Source organism: Mesocricetus auratus, unplaced genomic scaffold (genome assembly GCF_017639785.1).
Source record: "Mesocricetus auratus isolate SY011 unplaced genomic scaffold, BCM_Maur_2.0 Super-Scaffold_100010, whole genome shotgun sequence".
NCBI lineage: Eukaryota > Metazoa > Chordata > Mammalia > Rodentia > Cricetidae > Mesocricetus > Mesocricetus auratus.
In genome coordinates this window covers 53,428,630-53,452,506 of record NW_024429194.1, presented here as the reverse complement: position 1 = coordinate 53,452,506, position 23,877 = coordinate 53,428,630, and the positions used below count along the sequence as shown (strand labels likewise).

Sequence of the window (23,877 nt, the reverse complement as noted above, 5' to 3'; positions counted from 1 at the left end):
CAACCATGGTCTGATGCTGGGTTTCTCTGATCTTTGACACCGTCCTTAGTGTACTCCCTGTGTAAATACAGCATAATCACGTGACCATCACTGACCCAAGTCAATTCTACGGTCTTCTCTGTACCTTCTGCACCTTAGACAAGATTATGTGACAATTAGACAAGATTGTGTGACAATTAACTGCCTCCTGATAATTTTGCATTAGGACCTTTCAGTTCTGGTGATCAGTCCCACCTTCTCCTCTCTTCTCCTTCCCTCTCCTCCCCTCCCCTTCCTTCCCCTCCCCTCCCCTCCCTTCCCCTCCCCTCCCCTCCCTTCCCCTCTCCTCCCCTCCCTTCCCCTCCTCTCTCCTCCTCTCCTCCCCTCCCTTCCCTCCCCCTCCCTTCCCTCCCTCTCTCCCTCCCTTCTCCCTCTCTCTCTCCCTCCGTGTGTGTGTGTGTGTGTGTGTGTGTGTGTGTGTGTGTGTGTGTATGTGCATGCAAAGGCCAGAGAGCAGCCTCAGTTGTTGCTTTAGTCACTCTTTCCCTTTTCTCTGGAGACAAGGAATTTCATTAGCCAAAAACTGGCCAGGTAGGCTAGGCTGCCCAGTCAGCAAGTCTGCCTTTGCTTCCTGAGCATCGGGATTACAAGTGTGTACAGTCACACCCAACATTTTTATGTGTTTTTCTAAGGTTCAATCTCAGGTCCTCACACTTGTAAGGCAAGGGCTTTCCAGACTGAGTTATGTAATTAATTCCCCAGCCCCCTTAATCCCATTCTCTTGATCGTAGTTTACACTCAACAAAAATGTGAGTTCTTACAATGAATTCTATTCCTCTGACTCACAATTCCCAGATTAACAGGGGTGGAGGCAGCAGTAAACTGTCTAGACAGCAGATATCTATGACTGTTTATCCTGTTTTCTGCACACAGGACCTAGACTGTAGCAGACGATACAGACTTCCCCTGGAACAGACAATAGTAACCTACATTCCCTGCTGCACTAGGACCTCAGGTCCACAAAACAGGGCCTTGCCCAGTGAGGGAACACACTGATAAGTAAAACATGTCCCTCCAGGAATGTAACATCTGGGTCTAACCAGGCACTTGCTTGTGCTGAGTTATTTGTGGCTGAAAAGATTAATGGACTACCTTCATTTAAAACTATATCCTCCCTTCTCCTCTCCTCCCTTCTCTCCCTTTTGGGATACTGTCTTACTATGTAGCCCAGGTTGACAATTCACAATCTTGCCTCCTCAGCCTCCTCTTCAAGTGCTAGGATTACAGGCATATTCCTCCACACCTGGCTTATTAACTAATTAAAATATTTTAAGGAACTACAAGGAACAAAAGAAGACACCTGCAATTTTCATTTTAAAAACACAATTCATCATGTGGTAAAAGGCAAATCTAAAAACAATTATCAAAGAATTCATAGAAAAACAGTGCCACCTCTCTGGCAAAATGCTTGTCTCAAATAATACTCGGAGAATACAACTTTATCTCACACTACAATAAGGCCAAGGAAGACCAACCATTATCACTGAATACAGGGCCACTAGTGGTGATAAACATGTCTGCATGATTAGAGGGAGGTTTTTAAATAGGCTACCTCCATAATCCATTTCAGGAAAACCCAGAAGCTGCACTGTCAACCAGAGTGCGTCCCTGCAGCTAAAAGGTTTCCTGTGGCAAGGATCTGACACACATCTCACTGTGGACCATGATGGATGACAATGATGTCAACGTCAACATGCAAATGACAGAGAAGGCAGCGGTTTTCATCCCTGATTCACTGCAAAAGGATATGTGAGAAAGGAGATCACAAGTGGCTCGTTTCCCGACTGGGAGACTCTCAGCTGTTTTCCTCAGCCCTATTCTTTGCATCTGGCATGGAATAGTCACACTAAACAAGCACTGTGAATCTCAGTGCTGTTACTTAAAATAATTCGACGCATGCTACATACCCCAGGGACCACCACTACTGCTACAGCAGCATAGCACTGGTCTCCCCAAAGGACATCAGACCCAAGAATACAGGTCCAAGTACCTTTAGATTGTTCAGAAATCTACTGACCACCACTTCCATTGATGAGTTTCTCAATCAAAATAGCTCTTGATTGTAATGCTGTTGTCTACAGAAATCTCTCAAGTCATGTTGATGCACATTGGTTATTTCCAAACTGCAGGCTTTGGTGGAGTAATCTCACTAGAAAGTCACTGAAATGCATTTAACTTGGCTCCACATTCCCATTGCCTTCAGCAATACCGTGATCATGGTATTACTCAAGTCTAAATGACTCTGAATTCAGGGAGTGTTAGCTTTAATTTTATTGTCTAATGTCACTCAAAATGAGTTTTTCAGAGGTTTGATTAGACACAGCTTTACTCTTGGAGGTATGTAACTTTTTATTTTACAATATTAAAGAGAAGAAAATTTGTTCCAGTGTTACACTGGCATGGCAGATTTTGTAGTCAGCAGTTGTCAACCTTTCTGTGACCCACAAAGTTTTATATAGTAATACAGACTATTCTTTCTATATTCTACACTAACTTTACCAGAGATAGCAAACATTTTTCATGCATGTTCCTCTTTCCTGCCCCTCCCCCTTTACTCTGCTTCCCCCAAGTAGCATCATCCAGGCTACCCTCATTGAGAATGTTCCTGGTCATGACAGATCCTACTGCTACAAGCTGTCACAGGTCCACTCCATTCCTCATACAATGATCACTTAGGTGATCTGACTGATGTCAGAACAAGATTATATCTTTCTTCACCTGAGGGCTTGAGGAAGAATATTATTCCCAGGGCAGCATGTTTTACTAAACAGAAGACTCTCACTCATTCTGAGGAAACTGCCCAAGTATGATTCCCATCACACACTCTCTTCAGGGAAAAGCTCCTTGAGATGCCTGGAAGGTAGAATGATTATGATTTAACTGGGTTCCTTTCCCCCTTACACACTTGATTCTTGCAAATCCGCCAGGGATACAGAGATACAGTATCAAAATTTCCTACTAACCACGTGTCAAAGTCTTCATGACAGAACACTGTGGTTCACTGTGTTCCCTTGAAGAGCTGTTGATACGCAGGACTGCTATGTCTCAAGTGTTTTTCCACTGATTGGTATCGCAGATGCAGTTATGGCAGCCTTGTAAAACATTTCCTTTCCTAAAACAGTGCCCACACTTGTCATGTGTTTCCTTTTCATTGTTCCTCATGACCCTGACAGGGCTGCCCAGGCAAAAATAGAAGTCTTCACAGGCTTCAGGAGGAAGCCAGCAATGAGGGGAACTTACCATCACAGCCGGGTTCTTCACAGTAATACAGGGGGTTGTGGCTCTCAGGGCTCCACTAATGCCATGGTAGTACTTGAAACAGATTTTGATCTCGGCTGCAAAGCAATGGGAGAAAAACAGTTGAATCTGCTGAGGAAATGCCACATCCTCCTCAGGCGATCCTTTCTGTGCACAATTGTTTCCTTTCTGGCCAGCAGCAACCAATTTTTACCAATTCCTGATGAATTTTGCTTATTTGGCTTTTCTCTATTGCCTTGTTTCATGGGGTCTTAATATGTCACCTAAGCTAGCCTGAAGCTCACGCTCACTCTGTAGCTCAGGATGGCCCTGAACTCTGTCTCTCAAGTGCTAGCATTACAGACGTGTGCCACCAAACCTCTTTTTACCTACTTTGTGGAAACTTCATAAGGACATCAAAAATGTATCAGCAAAACAATGCATGCAAACAATATACTGAATATATTATAATAATGTGTGTGGGGAACCTTGGCAAATTCCATGGCAGGCGAGGGTGACAGAGGTAGGGGACAAACATGCCAGGTCGACAGAGCTTAATGAGTTTTATTAGAAAGGGGAGGGAAGGGGGAAGGAAAGAGAGAAGAGCCCTAGACACACAGAAACACAGAGACAGAGAGGAGACAGAAGAGAAGAGGGAGACAGGAAAAGTCCTGTCTGCCCCAGGGGAACAGCAGGAAAGAGAGAGAGAGAGAGAAAGACAGCAGGAAACAGAGAAGAGAGGAGAAAGAGAGGACATGAGCGCGAGGAGCACTTTCTTTTAAAGGGGTCTTTTGAACCTTCATGCAGACTACACAGTCATGGAACCCAGGGCTGACCAGGGCACTGCCTGAGTGCATTCTGCCAGGTGACAGGGACAGGCCAGCATAGTGCCTGAATCCTTACAGAATATACTTTGTAGAGCAGAGATAAGAATGTGCTACAGTTGCCATGTGCTCACAGTGCCAGGCAGTGCTATGCCTCATGCCTGTGTCGTCATGTAACCCTGACTCCAGCCTACTCTGGGTGACAGGTAAGCTGTTCAGGTCTTCTCTTCGTCAGCCATGTACTCCACAGACTCTACTTTTAACCTCTTCAATATGAACAGATTACAGCTACTACTAGAAATACAAACAGCAAATCAGTCTGACAAAGTGGACTGGGTGGACACTCTAGGAAGCCGCATGACTCTAATTTTCCAAGTAACTTAAATGAGCTACTAAATAGGGATCAAATATGGGAGCCAGATCCATGGAGGTAAACATGCAGAAATTCATATACCTTACAAATTGATTTAAATAATTCATCTTGAGGAAAGGCAATGCATACACCAATTACAGTTTTAAAAAAGCAATTAGTTTCCAAAAGTATGAAGTGAAAAGTGTGTGGGTATAAACCTAGAGTCACAGGAATTCCTCTGTTCACTGAGGATGTATTTTCCCTCAGGTGGCCTTCTACAGAGGCAATGGGGCTGACAGGCAGGCAGGCCAGAGAGGGGCAGATCTCGTCTACAGAGCGAATTCCTCTCAACTGACTGAGTCACCAGGACTGTTAAAACAGGGTGTTCCACGTATTTTCCCACGTACCTTAACTTACCATTGCCTTTCTTGATCATGCCAGGCGGCATCCCAGGAAGTACTTGACTTGCTTATTTTAAGAGAACGACACAAGTAAAATTCTCTTCTGAGAATTTATATTGCCACACTCCTTCCAAACCCAAGAAAAATTCCATCATGGGCTAAAATATCAACTCCTTTTATATACATTCATTACCACCCAATAATTCACAATTTAGCACCACCAATCAAAAGACTTTACTACGTATCTAGCAGTATGCAAGCACACCACTATGCCAGAGAGTGCAAGCAAGCCCAGAGCTGGCTTCTAGCTAGTAGGCATTTTACAGTTTAGCTGCTGAGATGACAATTCCAGACATGGCAAATCACAAAAGAAACACGCTAAAGAGGAAAAGCACCAAGAGGAAGGACATGGGAACCTGGAGGACATCAGGAAGGACACAGCCGAATCTCAGGACAAACAGGTCTAAGGATGAGAGTCAGGACTAAAGAGTAGCTAGGAGACAGAGTGGGTGTGGGGTTTGCAGAACTGCGTGCCTGGCTCTGCTGCTGGTCTGCCTCACTCAGAACACTCCTGCAGACGGCTTTCGTGAACACTAACACATGTTTGGAGACATGCTTGAAATCTACAGGTGCAAGCACAGCATATTCCTCCACTTGCTTTCTTTGGTGACAATATTCTGCAAAAGCAAGCTTAATTCGCATGCACAAGGGCTGTTGGAGCAGAGCAAAGTTCGGTGGCCTTAGAGATGAGGTCTATGGGCATGATCTCATCTGCATTACACTCTAAATACTGGAGAGCCAGCTGTCTGTGGGAAACTGCCTGCAGCAGTACTCCAAAATCACACAGTGGTGAGTGAGCAAGACCTTTCTAAAAACACAGTGTGCTTTAATAAGACATCTTCCCTTCACTCTCAGGTCAGACGGTGACAGCTGCTCTTCTTGAAAATTTTAGTAACTAGGTAACTTTGGTGGTTTGAAAGAAAATGGCCCCTACAGGCTCACAAAAGGTGGCATCACTTGAAAGGATTAGGAGGTATGGTCTTGTGGAGGAAGTGTGTCATTGATGGGTAGGCTTTGAGGTTTCAGATGCTCAAGCCAGGCCCAGTGTCACTCTCTCTTCCTACTGCCTTCAGATCCAGATGTAAAACTCTCAACTTCCTCTCTAGCACCATGTCTGCCTGCATGCTTACCATTCTTCCCACCATGATGACAATGGACTAAACCTCTGAACTATAATCCATTCCCCGATTAAATGTTTTCTTTATAAGAGTTGTTGTGGTCATGGTAGCACTTCATGGCAGTAGAAACCCTAAGACAGTGACAGGCCAAGAAAACACCACTGATTGCTTTAATTGGAGGATGTTAACCTGGGCAGCTTTTCCAGCTGACCCACTTGGGGTATTACTTCCTGCTATAACAGCTACAATGACAACAACAAAATCTTCACCTCTATGATGATTTAGATTCCATACAATTATATGATGAATTTATCTTGAACTGTACAAAAGTAGATTTTTGTGGGCCTGGTCACTAAGACCCTTCAGAGCTGTATTGAAGAGGACTGTTGAGGGATTTAAACTGATCAACAGGACAAACCACACACAGAGGCAAGTCATTAGAGAGAGGAGCAGAGTCCTAGACAGAATGGGGATTGTTTATACTTGGATAGGAGCTCACTGTTGCCCTCAACTGGACACCAGCCACGATTTCTACCCCTTAAAATTCAGTAAGAGTCCATGATGAATGGTATTGCTTGCACCTTTAGATATTACTGAATGCTTTAGGAGGACTGTTATAGAATATTATTTTAACTAGACAAAGATGTGCTATATTTGTTGCTGCAGAATATTACTTTTACTTGTAAAGGTATGTTACTTTCCTTTATGCTGCATTTGTTTAATTATGAAAAGCTGTGTTGTATTAGTTTCACTAAGGCACCTGATTGGCTTAGTAAACAGCCAAATGATCAATAGCTGCGAAGAAGAAAGGCAGTGGGCAGAGAGAATAAATAGGAGAAGAAATCTAGGCTCTAGGAGAATAAGGAATGAGACAAGGAGGAGGAGAGGAGGAAGATGCCCAGGACCAGGAGCCAGGCAGACATAGAGGAGCAGTGAAAGTAAGATGTACAGAAGTAAGAAAGGTAATAAGCCCTGAGGCAAAGGGTAGATAGAGAGAAACAGGTTAATTTAAGCTAAAAGAGCTAGCCAGAAACATGCCTAAGCTAGGCTGAGCATTCAAAACTAATAAGTCTCTGTGTCATGATTTGGGAGCTGGTTGGTGGCCCAAAACAAAAAGCCTTCTACAGAGGACATTCACAATCTTTTTATTTTAAATGGTGAAACAAAACAGGAGAGACTGAGATTTCAATTAATGTATTTCAATACCTTGATGGTGGGAAGAGCTGATTGCAAGATTGTTCACAGGGGTAGAAATGAAATGTTGAAGTTCTGGTGGTAGCTATAACATATCTCCTCTAACTGTAAGAGGGAATGTCATATAATAACAAACACACTCTAGAGAAGTACATACAGGGGCAGCTGGGAAGAAGTGTAAACGCAAGGACTAAGCATCCTCTTGGGGAAGAGTCATGAGGCCAGCCTCACACATGAGCAAGAAAGGACCCAGAGAGAGGAGCAGGGTGTGTCCCATCTTCCCTAAATGCTTTCCCCACAACCTGACATGGTTGACAATGCATCCTCCTACTGGCTTCAAACTACATGGAAACAAAACAAAAGAATCTCAAGTTTGGGTTGTGAGCCTAGCCTCAATGGCTGAGCCATCTCCACAGCTCAAGAGGAGGGGAGAGGAGGACATGGGGGAGCAGGAAAGTTGAGTCGGGGGAAGAACAGCAGAGAGCAAGATGAGAGATACCATAATAGAGGGAGCCATTTTAGGTTTGAGGAGAGATCTGGCACTAGTGAGATTTCCAGGGATCTACAAGGATGACACCAACTGGCAATCTAAGCAATAGTGGAGAGGCTACCTTATATGCTCTTCCCTGATAATGAGATTGACGACTACCTTGTATGCCATCCTAGAGCCTTCATCCAGTGGCTGATGGAAGCAGAGGCAGACACCCACAGCTAAACAATGAACCAAACTCCTAGAACCCAGTTGCAGAGAGGGAGAAGTGATCAGCAAAGGGGTCAAGACTGGGCTAGTGAAACCCACAGAGACAGCTGACCTGAACAAGAGGGAGCTCATGGATTCCAGACTGATGGCTGAGAGACCAGCATGGGACTGATCCAGACCCCCTGAACATGGGTGTTAGTGAGGAGGCCTTGGCAATCTATTGGGCCTCAGGTAGTAGATCAGTATTTATCCCTGGCATATAAATGGACTTGGGGAGCTCTCTCAGCCTGGACACATCGGGGAGGGCCTAGACCCTGCCCAGGGCAATATGACAGACTTTGGAGATTTCCCCCATGGAGGGCCTCACCCTCCCTGGAGAGGGGAGAGGGGAAGGGGTGGGACTGGGGAATGGAGGAGGAGGGGAGGGAGAGGGATCTGTGATTGACATGTGAAGCAAACTTGTTTCTAATTTAAATAAATAAAAAATAAACACCATGACCAAGGCAAAAAAAAATCTCAAGTCTATAAAACACAAGAGTATTTTTAACAAAGTGATTATTTACAAGACGTGTGCTGACTCAGAAGCAACAGGGCAGGGCAGGAAGAAGGAAGGTTTCCTGCATTGACCCACAAGGGTCTTGTTGGACTGAGCAGTCCTAGATTCAAGAAGGAGACCATGGCCCATGAGGACATCATCCTCTCTAAGACCCGTTTTGATCCCTGAGGCTCACCATGAGTCACAGAAGTGTATTCTATCACTCTTAACTATTTATGGGATCATTTGCTTACACGGGTACTAAAATAAAGACTTGAAACCTTCTGTTTGGATGTTGACAAGATGGAGATGTCTCTTTATCTTGAAACTTTGAGCCCTCTGATGTTCATAAATACAAATAAAGATTTCCCTGAGGTGATAGCCCCTCATTGTATCCCCACCACAGAGTGTTGGGTGCACGGGAGGGAAGAGGAGGGAGGTGGGACTGCATTGGAGAAGGGGCTTCCTTCTGTACATCATACTTCAATGCATTCATGTTACCATCTGGCTAAGAAATACAGATTTCTAAACTGATACAGGAATAAAATATTTCTAGATAAATAATGTGAAATTAGTCACTAATTGCCTTCAAGGTGAAGAGACTGGTTATTGGTATGATGTCAGAGACTGTTACTTCTACTTTTTACAGATTTTAAAAATCACACCCTTTTCACAAATTAGCTTTTAAAAATTATCTTCTAAAGGCAATCAGCTCAGCCACATCAACCCTAGGAATGTGAGATGACACTGAGAAAAAGAGTCTATAGTTTACCCCCACAAGCAAGATTTTGCTTTCATTTATCACCTTATACAGTGGCAATGTTAGCTTAGGGAATACTTCACAGATTGTTGTCATTTAGAAAGTCTGAATTAACCCACAGTTCTGGACGTTGAATATAAAACTTAGCTATAGTGATTAGTGAAATGTGAACATCTTTCTTCCTTTCTTCATTTCTATTTCATTCAAATGAATGAAATATAAACGGAAGGCTGTTGCTTGAATGCCATCTCTAACTGTAAGAGAAAATGTTATTGTACTTCGTAATTTTCACTATTGTCCTGTATGCTGTCATGGAATTCTTGCCCTTACATTCAGAAGATACAAACTGAGGAGGAGCTTACTTTAATCTTTACACTTCTGGAGACATTTACCCACAAGCCCAGTAGCATAATCATCTGCCATTTCCACATTACTGCAAATTGTCTTATATTTGTTAAGGGACTGTGAAGGTGGAAAGTCTTCCTTGGTGGACAATATCATTATAGGTATGGCAGAAGTCTTATGGGATGGGAGTTGACTGAACCTAAAACATGGTGTAAGAGGAATGACTGTGGAAAGTACCAAGTCTCCAAGCAGTAAGAACATGCTTGTGTGTCAGTGAGAACGATGGCATTAGGGCAGGAGGCCTGGCAGTGAAAAAAGGAGTCTAAAACTACCCATCTCTCCCAAGAGAAACCATCCTATAATGTGCATATTTACCAAGGCACTGAGTTAGGTCCCACCACTGAGGAGTGGTGGGACTGTCGTGCATACTACTCACATTGCTTATGTTGCTTTTAAGAGCTGAGACAGATAAAAGTCTAAAAACACTACAAAATGGATGCAAACACTGGTGTTTTGTTTGCTTTTTTTGCCTTAACAATCACAAAGCAATTCAATATACAGTAATACACAATTGAAGTGCAAAATTGCTAAGTTGACTCATTGATCCAAGATTATTGAGTAGCTAAAAATAGTGTCTCCAACAAATATTTCACAATGATGGGGGAAATTAATAGATGTATAGAAGGAAGGAAAAAATAGTTGAAAACACCCACCTAAGTATGAATGACTGAAAGAAGAACTATGTTTACAAAAGGCTATATTGAATCAAATAAACATCTTGGCATGCCAGGACAACTGTTGAAACTCCATGAACTTTAAAACTGAATAATATATACTGCAGACGACCCACTCAGTTGCTGGAAGCAACTCACTGGAGGCAAATATGTTCACTCGAAGGGTAGCTGACAGGCTTTACAGCACCCTCGCTTTTGGCTTCCTTTTTGTGTGTGTAGGTGTAGTATATGTATATACTTATGGGTTTGTACACGAGTATTAAAGCCGGAGGTCCAATGCCTACCTCATCTTTTGAGATAGAGTCCCTAACTGAACCTGGAGCTCACTGGTTAGGCTTCACTGTGAGCCAGTGAGCTCTAGGGTTGCCCCTGTGTCTGACATCCCTCCCACTACCCAGTCCTGGGTTACAGACAAGCACTGCAGAGACTGATATTTTATGTAGATCACAGGGTTCATGCTTGGCTACTCTTGCTTGCATAGCAAGCGCTTTAATACTGAACTGTGTACCCCAGCCCCTGATTACTGTCCTAAAACAAGTAAATATTCAGGATGCTGATACCTGAGGTCATCTACTAAAATTAAATTCATTTTCTTCTCCCTTCAGAGTCATTCAAGTAGGTTGTAATAGTATAAACGTGGGATGTCTGCATCTTTGGGGGTTTACTGAACAACCTGGGGCATCTTGGCTTCTGCCTTAAACTGATCAATTTTCAAAGACTATTACCTTGCTTGGACTTCTAATAAGCTAAGGATAAAAAAAACCCACATTTCTTTCTTAAGATGAAAGAAAAATTTTGAATATCATATTTTCTAGGTCATGGGTTGAAAATATCCAGAATTTTCAGAAGCTATCTAAATAGTTTATACCCACCTTTTCTTAGACTCTGTGTCATTAGCTGCAAAGATCTGTGTAAAATTGAATTATACTGCAAAGCTCTCTTAAGACTGTCCGAGTCAGACACTGGTTCAAGATGACATTAAAAGGACCTCTCGACTTCTAAGCTTAGAGATAAACACTCCATTTATTTGATGTTTCACACTCCATAGATCGGATGCATCCTTCTTACTCTTCTGGAATCACAATGCACTGTCTAGACTTTAACTTGGACTATTTTCTCAGCACTTCAACACACTGAAGAGTTTCAACTCTACAATCCTGCTTGCAGTGCTCCCAGGTTTATGTATGAAAAAGAAATGAAGAAAGGGGGAACCTACTCTTCTGTGCCTTCTTTAATTCAGCTTCAATATCCAAGCCCATTTCTATTAAACAGCAGAATGAGGTCTGCATACAACATTTTCCAAGACAAATATTTACCATGTGGCATATTGTAATTGCTATATTTACTATTTAGGATAGCCTCAACAGCCAGGACAGTATGAACCTCTAACAGAGAAGGTGGTGCTTTGGACATGTTTTTGGTTTTCCTCATCCCAGATCACCTTGTAATAGAGATGGTACCCCTGGTCTCCAGGCAAGCACCAAGAGTGCTCTTCAGCATTCAGGTGCTAATAGGAAAGTGATTTACCTTTTCTGTGGCATTTAGGTGGCAATATTATTCACCTAATCAATTTCTTAAACCTTAGTATCCTTTTAAAGAAATAATTGAATTAGAAGTAAAACCGGATCTTTCATTGCATTTCCCTCTATGTTTTTACATTATCTACTTTCCTGATAATGACCTTAGATTACTATCCCAAGCCCATAGATGTCCCATGTTTCTTCCTTTTTACCCTACAGGTCCTTTGCATGTGTTATAGTTCCAGTTTAGTGTTTTTATGGGATTCCTGAGTGTGTGAATGAGTGTGTCTATGTCTGTTTCTTATGCATTTTCTTGGGCTCTTTTCCTTCTGTTTGTTTTGTCCATTCTTAAGTGTTAGTTTTTCTTTCATCATACTATATTATATAAATTATATGTTTTATTATTATCGCTTAGAACCTTGTTTATTTTCTAATGAGCGACAGAAAGGGGGTGGATATGGATGGAAGGGGAGGTGGGGAGGGGCACGAGAAAGAGTAGAAAGAGGGAACACTATAATTAGAGTATACTATGTGAAGGAAAATCTAAGGAAAAAGATAAAAAGGAGGAAGAAAGAGAGAAATAGAGAGAGAGAGAGAGAGAGAGAGAGAGAGAGAGAGAGAGAGAGAGAGAGAGGAGTGTCTTGGTGTATGATTGTCTTTGTTCTATTATGATAGATTTTACAGTTACCAGGTTGGGACATGGAATTTGAGCCAACCTGAATCTGGGTGCCATGGCCATGGTTCACCATATTTGTCTCCAGAATACTCTCTTTTACCCTTTTGAAGTCACAGATGTGTTTGTTGTAATTAAAGAAAAGCAGTGCAAGAGAAAGATGCCATGAGACAGGGTTCAAGCAGAAGGTTTTTTATTAGGGAAAGGGATCATAAAAAGGGAAAAGGGGAGGGGGAGACTGGCCTCAGGAGACAAGAGCGAAAGGAGATAGGAAAGAGGGGGAGAGAGAGCTGGAGAGGGAGAGCCATACAGAAAGAGGGTTGGAAAGAATGAGAGGGAAGGATGGGAATGGGCAGGGCCCTTTTAAAAGGGAACATAGTGAATATGTACAGGTGATGCTCTTGGTGGCTGCAGCTGAGGGCATATCCTGTCAGAACCCCAAGGACAGGCTAGTACAGATGCTGGATACTAACAGTGTTTCTCATGTTCACAAGGCTTAAACAGACATCAGACTGTGTAACAAGACACACCTTACAGGGCAGAAGTAGGACTAGGGGAGACTACTGAGCACTGACCCACCAGGAAGGACAGAGGAAGAAACTACCCAATGCCTTTAATGTTGACTAAGGTCAGAGATGCTGATCTTCTAAAATAGCTTTATGTTACAGATGCTTTGGAAGCTTCACTAAAGATGTTTGTACCATTTGTTCCAATTGCACTTTATATTTTGTCTTGGTAAGTCCTTTTATCTCTAGTATTCATAGAGTCTCTTACAATAAATCCTTTGCACACTAAAATTTTAATTTTTAGAGCTCAGTGTTACTGAAAACGTCTCAAAAGCTCATGTTTTCCCATATATTAAAGAAAGAAAACTTCTGAAGATATTCAAATTGATCTGGACTGACTAGTAAACTAGCAAGTCACCAATCCTATTTTATTTAGCTATTTTCTTTCCATCCCATAAAAATACTCCAAGAATTCCTGTATATTCAGGAATATCAGCGGTAAATATATACATACACTTCCTGTCATACTTTACTCAAAATAAGTATATGTGGTACCTCTAATGAACTATGTACTATACAAGTATCTGTATTTACAAATACAACATGGGTGTATTGGATAATGGCTGACTCCCTGCATACAATTTCTGCTTGTTAGTATTTGACATTGGTGGCAGTATGCCCCAGACTATCATATCCATATTCTGTTGACCTACATGCAAAAGATAGCCTTCTGCCAGTAAGAAATGAGGAATATCCAGAGCAAACAGAATCCTTAAGTTAATCAAAACATTGAACTATCCTTTCTAATTCCTAAAATCAATAGTTAATATTAACTGCCCATGTTTGCAATCACCAATGAACACTTTCTAAAAATAATGTATTTTCTAATATGGGTCTTCATGACATACATATATAAATAAGAGCCCAAAACATTAAAACTAACATTCAGATATGATTCTATACATTCAACACACATGTACATTATGTACTTTTAAGACTGTATCATGCTTATCAATTACTTACGTTCCATGAAGTAGGGTCCCGGCTCAATTCTCCATACAATCTGTCCTTTTTGGGTTCCAGTCACACCCCTGTTTTTAGAATCCCAGAAGTTGGCTGGAGAATTCTCATCTGGTAAAAAAAAAAAAAAGAAACACTTTTAGCCTTTTCTTAGCTCAAAGGTCAACACAACTTCCAAAATAAGTAAAAAGAAGATAATAAAGATGGGCAGACATCAGTCAACACTGTTTCTAATGGCCACCTCCTAGCACACTATGGCTTTGAGTTTCTACAGTTGCATCTATTTGGGGAAACTGGGGGTATAACAGGAAAGATGATGGCACGTTTGGGTCTGGCCAGGGTGTTGCCAAAAGATAATATTGTAAAGACCAAAGGGTTGGATTACTGCAGCTTCAGGGCTGAGATGATTTGTAAAAAGGAACTGAAGTAAACTTTCATCTATGCAATCTTTATCAAAAGTAGGGAAAGAGGTAAACTGGGAGAATTCAACAAAACTCATAGAGGGTGAACGAAGGCCTCAAGGACAGGAAGCTGTTCCCGGCAGCAGCATGGCTCTGCCAGACAGTGCTAAGAGGCTCTCTACAAAGTCATCATTTCTTCCAGGACAAAGGTGGCAAAGCTTGAGTTAAGAGGCAGGGTTTCCACTTTGGTACAGAAAAAAGATAGAAACAAGAGAACAGGGGCAGCATCTCCTAGGCTTTCCCCACAGCACACACAGAAACTGCAACATTTGCCTCACATTCTAAAGTAAAAGCTAACATGCTTATGCTTAGGAGAGATAGGGAAGCTCTGACTGCCTCTGGTTCTTCCCTGCCGTGACGAAGGCCAAAGGGAGTGACAGGATATAAGTTACTCATAGTACACTAGCTTGAAGCTTTGCCAAATGATTGAAAAACATATAGTGACACTGGCTTTCAAGTCACATGTGCCACTTCCCCACTCCATGAACAAAAGAATCAGAAATATGCCTCTAAGAGTTGGAGGAAAATAGGCAGGGTAAAGTAAAACCTTCTCTAAAGATGGGAAGATGGAGAAATGATTCAAAGCACAAAGAAATAGTCCTAAGTGAAAAAACAGTCCTCTTCTGGAATTGAAATAGAAAATGGTCCAGAATTGAGGGCTCAGGAAGATGTTGTTGGTGTTTATGTTGGGCTGGGGTCCAGGGTTCTAGAAGCTACAGCTCTCTGGGTGGGCTGGTCTTTTCATGTTATTTGCATTTATCACATTGTAAGTCAATGATTCTTTAGCATGGAAGGCTAAGAAAGACCACAGTTCCTAGGAATTGGAAAGCATGTCCCATCTATGACATTACCTGCTCTCCTGGACAGCCCATCAAACAACCTACTCCATCACAAAACGTGACCAAGCTGCTTATGAAGAAGGCACCCAGGCAATTCCTACACACTGGATTTAGCAGGAATATGTGGTGCTGGGGCAGACTGTTTGCTGCCCGGTCACTCAACTTCTTTGCCAACTTAATTCCAATTTTGTTCAAGGCAACAGTTGTGCCTGGTTAAAAATATTCACATCTTCACAATCCTTTGCATGTGACCTAGATCCGGACAGTTAAGATTTAAGTGAGAGCTTATTGGTAGGACCTTCAGGTAAGATATTTTGGTTTAAAGTGGGTGCAGATGGGCTCAGCATCCTTTTGCTTGTTCCTCTGCAATTTCTTTGCAGAGAGACACACAATAAGGGGGCAATTCAGGGAACCAGAATCAGTTGTGATAGTTTGTAGAGTTCTGAAATATCTGTATTTAGACTTCCTGCTACCTAGGAACAAGTGAGTTCCTGTTTGGCTAAGACACCATGGTTGTATCTGTCAACCTGATGGGTCTATACACCATAAGATCCCCTAGTGATATAGACTCATCATTGCTGGCATCTCCAGGAATCTTGAAGCAAGCCACATGCTCTATATTAGACAAGAGTGGTTACTTCACCTATTTTTTTTAACAATCAGAGATACTTAGATGGGGAGAGGAATTGTAAAATTTTTGCAAACAAATTTACTTTAACTCTTACTCATTGAATAACCACAGGAAGACAGGGAGTAGCAAACGTCTGACTGCTCAAAATGTTTCCATAAAATATGAAGCAAGCAGATGAGAGTGGCCTGTAATCCTAGCACTTGGGAGACAAGGCAGAAGGAGCATAAATTTCAGGCCAGCCTTGTCCGGTCTCAGAAAAACAGCAACAACATGAGAGCGGCAAAGCACACAGACAATTTCCTAAAAGTACATTAGCTATCACCTTTGACCCCAGGAAGGTGGGGGGAGGGGTAGACAAAGCATCAATCTGGCTAGAAGCAGGAGTAAGCATTAGGATCAGGATTGCTGTGACTATAATCGATGAGGAAGCTGTGCTCGTGCAAGGGTGTCTGTCCCATCGAGCTCTTGCTTCTCAAGTAACCAATTAAACTAAACTAAGTACATGCTGTAACACACAACATTGGCAGAGGAGACTACTGTGGATCGGAGAGCACTTGGATAGTAAATGGAATGAGGAGAATCATTCTAAGGGGTTGGATCTCCAGGCCAGCGGGGATCCCAGAGGTGTTACACAATCCTTTACATATCCGTGGAAGGGGGCAGGAGCAGAGAACCCTGTGGGCATCTCTTGACCCAGTCACATTCACTGCGAGGTAGAAATACCAGTCTCAGGAGGGGGAAAGGAGGCCCAGTAAACTACAAGCATTCCATTCACCCACCAGGTCAAGTGAACTAAAAGAATCATGTTATCTCTGGCTTGAATGGTTCATACTCCATATAGAAAACTCCACTTGTGGCTAATAAATACATGAAAATGCATATCATCTTTATCAGCTAGCAGAAAGCAAATTAAAAGTCCTTGGAGAGCCCATCTCACTCTAGTCAGAATGACTGTCGCTAGGAAAACACACAACAGATGCTGGTGAGAATGTGGGGAGAGTGATGGGAATGTAAATAATCCCAGCCAGTGTGGAAATCAGTGTGGAGGGCTCTCAAATATAGAACTACCATATGATCTAGCTATACTACTTCTGAACACATACCTGTGAACCAGGTGTCGCTTACATTAAATATGCCCATGTGTTCAGGTTAACCAAAGCACCATAGACAAGTTATAGCATCGGCCTAGGTGCCCATCAACAGAAGACTGAATAAAAAATGTGGTAGAGATGCACAGTGGAGTTTTAGCCAGCCACAGAGAAGGATGGAATCGTGTTGTTTACAGGGAATTATTTAGCTAAGCAAAATAAGGCAGAGTTGCAAAAATGGTTTGTGGTGGTATATTAGTTATGATTTAATAAAGATTTCCTGAGGGGTCAGAATGCAAAGCCAGCCACACTAGTTAGCTATAGGAGCTGGGCAGTGATGGTACACACTTTTAATCCCAGGATTCAGGAGACAGAAGCAGTAGGTCACCCAAGGCTACACAAGAAAGAATGAATCAGTCTAAAAGATTAACAGAGCTCACGCTTTAATCCCAGCACTAGAGAAGTACATAAGGAAGAAGCAAAGGGTCTCATGGGCAATTAGTCTCCAGCTACGTTAAGGAGAGCATAGCAGTCTAGGATTCTGAGGCTTGGTGTAGAGCAGTGCAGTCTGGAGATACAATCTGAGGTTCAGTGGATCGCCTCTTTGGTCTGAGCCTTGGTAGAGGTGAGAGCTTTCTAGTGGTTGGCTGCTTTGTTTCTCTGATCTTCAGCTTGAACCCTAATATCTGTCTCTGGGTTTTTATTAATCATGCTGCAGTGGTTTTGGTTTTTTTTGTTGTTGTTGTTGTTTGTTGTTTTTTGCTTTTTTTCTTATATGGAATGCAGGTGGGAAGAAAACAAAGGATACTGTTAGGGATGTGGAGAAAAGATGGGCCCTCTAGATCCCAATGTTTAACACATGAGTGTTCAGGCTCAAAAGAACACAGACATCCCATACATGATGAGATATAGAGTAGAAAGTCATCTGTGAGGGGCTATTCCTTGGAGCTATCCCTCACCATAGCTTGTCAAGTAGGAGATACTCATACTGTTAACACTGTGGTAACTGTAGACTGACATTTTCCCCTAAAGAAATTACATTTCTTATACTACACTCCTTTTTAATCTTATCTGTTTAACTTGTTTTTCAGGGCAGGTGATCTTTAAGTCCAGTAAGCAAGCACTTACTCATTGAAATACACAACATTACACACACCAAGTCATTCCCGACAAATACACACCTTCTGTCATCTGGGATCAGCTGGTCTTAAGTGCAAATGTAAAGATCCCTAAAATAAGAGCACTTTAGGAACAAAGATTTCAAATCATTTTGCTGTGTCCCCCCATCCTCCACCATTACCATCACTCCTACCACTGATAACCAGCAAAGACGTGCACACCAGGCTAAAGGACCCAACATGACTCACCTTTTCCTCCACCCAAGGCCAGTCTGAAATAGCCCCTCATATTCTATTTTTTCCTTTGGACAGATTAACATATTTGTTTAAATTGCAATCAATTATATCCTATCCTGACAATGCTTTTGAGGTGATATACTTTCCCTACTCAGATCTTTTTTCTGACAGATTTTTGAGGCTAAATATATCCTATCCTGATTTAAATTAAATTGTTTTTATAACCTTCACTTTCTATTCACATTGTATGATTTAGTCTTTTAAAGATGTCCCCACCCCAAAAGAAGAATAGCAATCAAGTATAAAGAGTTCTAAATTCTCTACAAGTACAATATAGAGGAATTAAACACCCAGTTTTTCCCTATGATCAAGTAAATAGTACCTAGTCTTTAAAATCCATTACAGACTGATGTGTTTACAGTTGGAAACTTTCCTTCCCCAGATCTCTTAAAGTAATTCTAAATCTATCTCACTGCCTCTATGTTCTCCATCTAGTTACTCTCTAACTTACAGAACAGAGCTATGGTTGCCATAGCACCCAAATGATGTAAGACATTAGGCCTGCTCACCCTTGGCTTTTCAAGATCCTCTCTCTATTATCTTTCTATATTCATGCAGCCTGGTTGCCTTGTTCAAGGTTCTACTCCCCTCAATGATAGTGTTGCTGTTCCAATTCCCCCCAGATCCATTACCTTTTGTCACCTTAACCTTTAGCCTCTCCCCATAGAGGGGCCTTCCTTCTACTCTACCTAGAAACACACCAGCTTCCATGGTTTTGCCTTGCTCTTTGCCCACTGTCTTCCCTGTTCCATGTCTCATTTATTTCCAATTTGTCTTGCTGCCATGAATAGAATTTCTGCTTTAGTCTATAGTATATACTACTTTTCTAGTAAAGAAACCACAGCATGAACCTTTTAGACAAAGGAGAAGAGATTTAACGAATTAACCTACCATGTAATTGTAAAGAATATTTTTTCAACTGTTCTCAAAATACTATGAAAATCCCAAAACAGAGACAGAGATGGGCATGAAATTTATAAAAGATTAATTTTTCCTATATGTAAGCTCTGGGTTTATAGGAAACCTACAATAATTATCTTTTACTATAATGACATGTAGGCAATATGGCCAGGCATATTAAACATTTCCAAATGTATTTTGGATTTTGAAATATTTCTATAGCTACATGAATATCTCCAAGACCCCCCACTCCAGATTCTATAAATAAAGTAATAATAGGCAAAAACCCCTTCAAAGATCCCACTATAGTTCTAACCAACCCAGGGGAGTCAAAAGTAGACAAGAAATTTTCCAGAGAAAGATTCCCATGATAATCTGTGTCAGATAAATGAAAAGCCATCTTATAGATATCCCTTGGCTTCAAAGTAACTCTATCTCCTCTCTGTATTTTGGGAAAGAATGGGAAAATAAACATGAGATGAATTTAGCCTTTGAACACAAATTGAAACTATGCCTCAACAGTAGGTCACCAGTTGTGGCTATATTCAGAAGTTGGATAGTCAATTGTGGTAGAGATTCGAAGCAAGCTATGATTTAAATTATTTGAATGAAAGCTGTTGTTCTATGTCTGGGAAAGGCACACACCTTCAGCAGGGACTGTAGGACTCTGCTGAAGAGCTATGATTGACAGCATGTGGTGGAGGGTTCCTGGAATATCACCCTGACCCTGAAAACTGTGACAATGATGGAGACCTGAAGCACACTGCAGAGGGGAGGGGAGCTTTCACCTTTGAATTTACCAAACAGATCATCGATTTTATCATGTCTTTTGAGAAACCACCAACAAACTTCCTCATGGATTGGAAACCCTAGCTCTTTTTTTAAAACTCAGTCTCCCTAGGATTCCAATTTGTTACATCAAAATCCTCTCTGGATGGAAAAAGTAATAATCAGGCATGATAAGAGATCACAGAGGTCCCAGGCCACCCACTGAAAAGTCACCCACTAGGTAAGGGTGGCCATAGAGATACTTGTATGGACACTTTAGATGCCAGAACATTATTCTGAGAAAAATACACTAGAGATGGTAAGGAAGGACAATGGTATATCATAAGACAAAACAGTGACAGAAGAGGAGGGAGGAAGGAGCAGCCTAATTAAGAAGAGCTCATGACAGGACTTCCAGCTCTGGGCTTGGGGACATCTGCACATTAAAAGGGACTATAGAAGGGCTGGGGAGTCAGTTCAGTGATCAGAGCACTTTGAGAGAACCTGGCTCTGATTCCCAGCACCAACATAACAGCTCACTGCCATCTACAAGTGCACTTCCAGGAGATCTAACACGCTCTTCTGGTCTTTGCAGGAGCCAGGTGTGTACATGCTGGACATATACACATGCTGGCAAAACACCCATATATGTACAATTAAAATAATTCATTAATAATAACAATAACAATAGCACGACTGTGGAGGGATGCCTGGTAGGCAGCACTGTTTACTGCTCCAGATGGGAGTCCTGGCAGGGTGGAATCGAGTGGTATGCCCCTCCCTGTTTACTCACAGTGCCACCTGTCGGAGGAGATGCTTTACTGATGTCTCCTATACAGGACATAATCCCTAAAGGAGGAAGCCTACAAAGAAAATGAAAGGCTTCACTAAGACAGAGCCAAGTCCTAACCACAGGCAGCCAGAACACATACAACTCTAGACATTCAGGACAGAGGCAAGAACTCTGCCAAGCACCTTCCTATATAAAGTGTGCATTGTACGCTAGTCCATCAAACGATGATTTTCACAAGGGAGGATGTCACTGAGAGATGAGCGAGAAGATACGTCTGGACCCTTTCAGCAAATACATCCCAGGAATTTCAGCTGTGGCTGAGAATGCGAGAGAATGTGAAGCCGTAGAGCAGTGGCTTGTGGAGGAATCAGTTTCGGGCACAGACGTAATGTGGGCATATGGAAGCTGTATCTGCTCGGCTCAGCTCAAATTTCTCCAGATACCGAGTTCTCAATGAGGGCTTGAAATGCCCTGCAAGACATGGCCACCCACCCGTCTCCAGTTATGGCTCTGGTTTCATTTCGCCTACCTTCCTTCTCTTCCCCCATCTACTAGATATACCAGCTTCCTGATGTCCTCTAAGGACTGGTCAGGACAAACCAATACAAGGAGATCATGTGACAAGTCTCAAGCAAAGGCTGTTAAAACATCCTAAGCATGTTTGTTGTTGTTCTTATTATTATCATTATTTTCTTTGCAGTGCTGGGATCTACCCAAAGCTTTGACATAGTCCAAGGTGTTCCACATGCTAGGCAAGTGTTAACTGTGAGCTAGAGATATCCGCTCCTTTTTTTACTTTTTATATTTGAGTTATCAGGGTCTCACTGAGTTGCACAGGCTGAACTACATTCACTTTGCAGCCTAAGCAGCCTTGAATTTGTGATCCCCTCCTTCAGCCTTCCCAAATCTGAGATTAGAGGTCTGTGACACCAGACCTAGAAAAACTCAAATTCTTTGATATTTTTTCAAGTGAAAAAGTGACTAAAGGTTTATACATGTCAGTCAGGAAACTTGTATTTTATTTGGTTATTGTAAAAATTTATAGCAAATAACGCTGTGAAAGTAGAGTGAATCATTTGCAATAGGTTGTGTCTAATTTCATGAAATAACAACAACAAAAGAACCAGGTGTTCCTTGTAAGATTTGAAGGCTCAAATTTCTAATCACTCTCAAGAGCAGAATATTGTCAGGACACCATGTCCCCTATCATACCATGTGATACTATTTCCAGATATCACCTTTGTTCTTTGTATAACAAATGTAAACTCAAACTCTTCTAAAAAATAAAGTGTGGTTGATAGCCAGTGACTTGGTAGACAGTTTGTCACAAGAGCTAACATTAGGCCCTTCCAGAGGGTTCTTTGATAATGATGGTGAAAGACCTCAATCCTAATCTGTGTGCTGAGGTTGATAAGGAAGAGCAAGAATTCCTACTGTTAAAGAATTCCCGCCACAGAGCGGGGTAAATAACCCTTTCCTAGAAATCTTACAGATTCAGTGAACTCCTCATAAAGCTCCAAGTAGAGAGAACCAAAATTGGAGGTCTCCATCAGATCCTCCCCTCTTCTATGGGTTCCTGAGAAAAGTATCAAAAATATATATGGTAAAAGAACCCCCTCAACAAATGATGCTGCAATAACTGGGTATCTGCATCTAAAACTATGACATTAGAACCATATCTCACACCTTATAAAAATAGTCAATTCAAAATGGATCAAAAATTTTAATATAAGATCAGGAACTCTGAAACTCCTAGAGAAAAACACAGAAAATATTTCAAGACATAAGCCCGGGCCAAAACTCCCATAAACAGACTCCAATAGATCAGGAAATAATGGTAAGAATCAATAAATGGGAATTCACTAAGTTAAAAAGCTTCTGCACAGTCAAGGATGTAGTCAATAGGGTGATGAATAGTATGGAGGAGTCTAGATATAATTATCATCTAGAATATATAAAGAACTCTAAAAAATTAAATATTAAAAATCATCCAACTAAAATATAAGAAAAATTACAAGTAGCCCATACATTTTTTGGGAAAAATGACAACATCTTTAGTATCAGGGAAATGCAAATCCAAACTATAATGAATTTCATTTCACCCCAAAAAGAATGAATATCATCATGAAAACCAAATACAAAAAAATGCTTGCAAAGATATGATGGGGAGGGGGAAGAAATCCTCACCCACTGTAGGCAGTAATGTATATTTGTCCAGTCACTATGATCAGTATGAAAGTTCCTCAAAAAAACTAAAAACAGAACTACCATTCTCTATACCACTTCTGAGTATATACTTGAAGGACTCTAAGTAAACTATAGGATAGTCATACTTTCATACTTATCACAGCACTATTGGCAGTACACAGAATCAGCTGAGATACCCACCACTGAATGCATGGATTAAAAATATAGTATACACACCATGATGTTTTATTCAACTAAGATCGAAAATAGAATTATACGATTTTCAGGGAAATAGACAACTAGAGATGCAAAATCAGACTCAAAAGGAAAAACCTGCTTCTATCACATGCAGAGTCTGCAGGGTTTTTTGTTTTTGTTTTTGTTTTGTGTGTGTGTGTGAGAGAGAGAGAGGGAGAGAGAGAGAGAGAGAGACAGAGACAGAGATAGACAGAGAGAGAAAAGAAGAGGGACAAAGATGGAGGAAGGTGAGAGTCTAAATGAAGAGGGAGGTAGAGGGTAATATGAGTGAAAATGGAAGGGAATATACATTTCTCTTAGATGCAGAATCTGTTGTTTGGGCGTGGGTGTGAAAAGTCCTCCGTGGGTTCATATATTTGGACTCAGGAGGTGGTGCTGTTTGGGGGAGGCTGTGGAACCTTCAGGAAGCAGAGCTGGGAAGAAGTTGGTTGCTGGGGCCAGTGCCTGGGAATTATACTATAACCCATTTCCAGTCAATCTCTCCTCACTTCCTTGTCAGGACCATGTAACTAGCACGGC

The 23,877-nt window shown here is 41.6% G+C and overlaps 1 protein-coding gene across 4 annotated transcripts in view; it reads right to left on the bottom strand.

Annotated features, from left to right (window-relative positions):
• Positions 1–23,877, bottom strand: part of Hecw2 (HECT, C2 and WW domain containing E3 ubiquitin protein ligase 2) — a 356,194-nt gene that overhangs the window by 120,792 nt on the left and 211,525 nt on the right. For all 4 annotated transcript variants that reach the window (XR_005879938.1, XM_013121118.3, XM_040753631.1 and 1 more), the window contains 2 exons: positions 14,022–14,129; positions 3,280–3,374 (listed from right to left, as the gene is read on the bottom strand). Coding sequence is in view for 3 of the 4 variants with exons in the window: in XM_013121118.3 (XP_012976572.1) it covers positions 3,280–3,374; positions 14,022–14,129 (203 nt within the window). In the remaining variant the exon portion in view is untranslated. The remainder of the gene's footprint in view (positions 1–3,279; positions 3,375–14,021; positions 14,130–23,877) is intronic.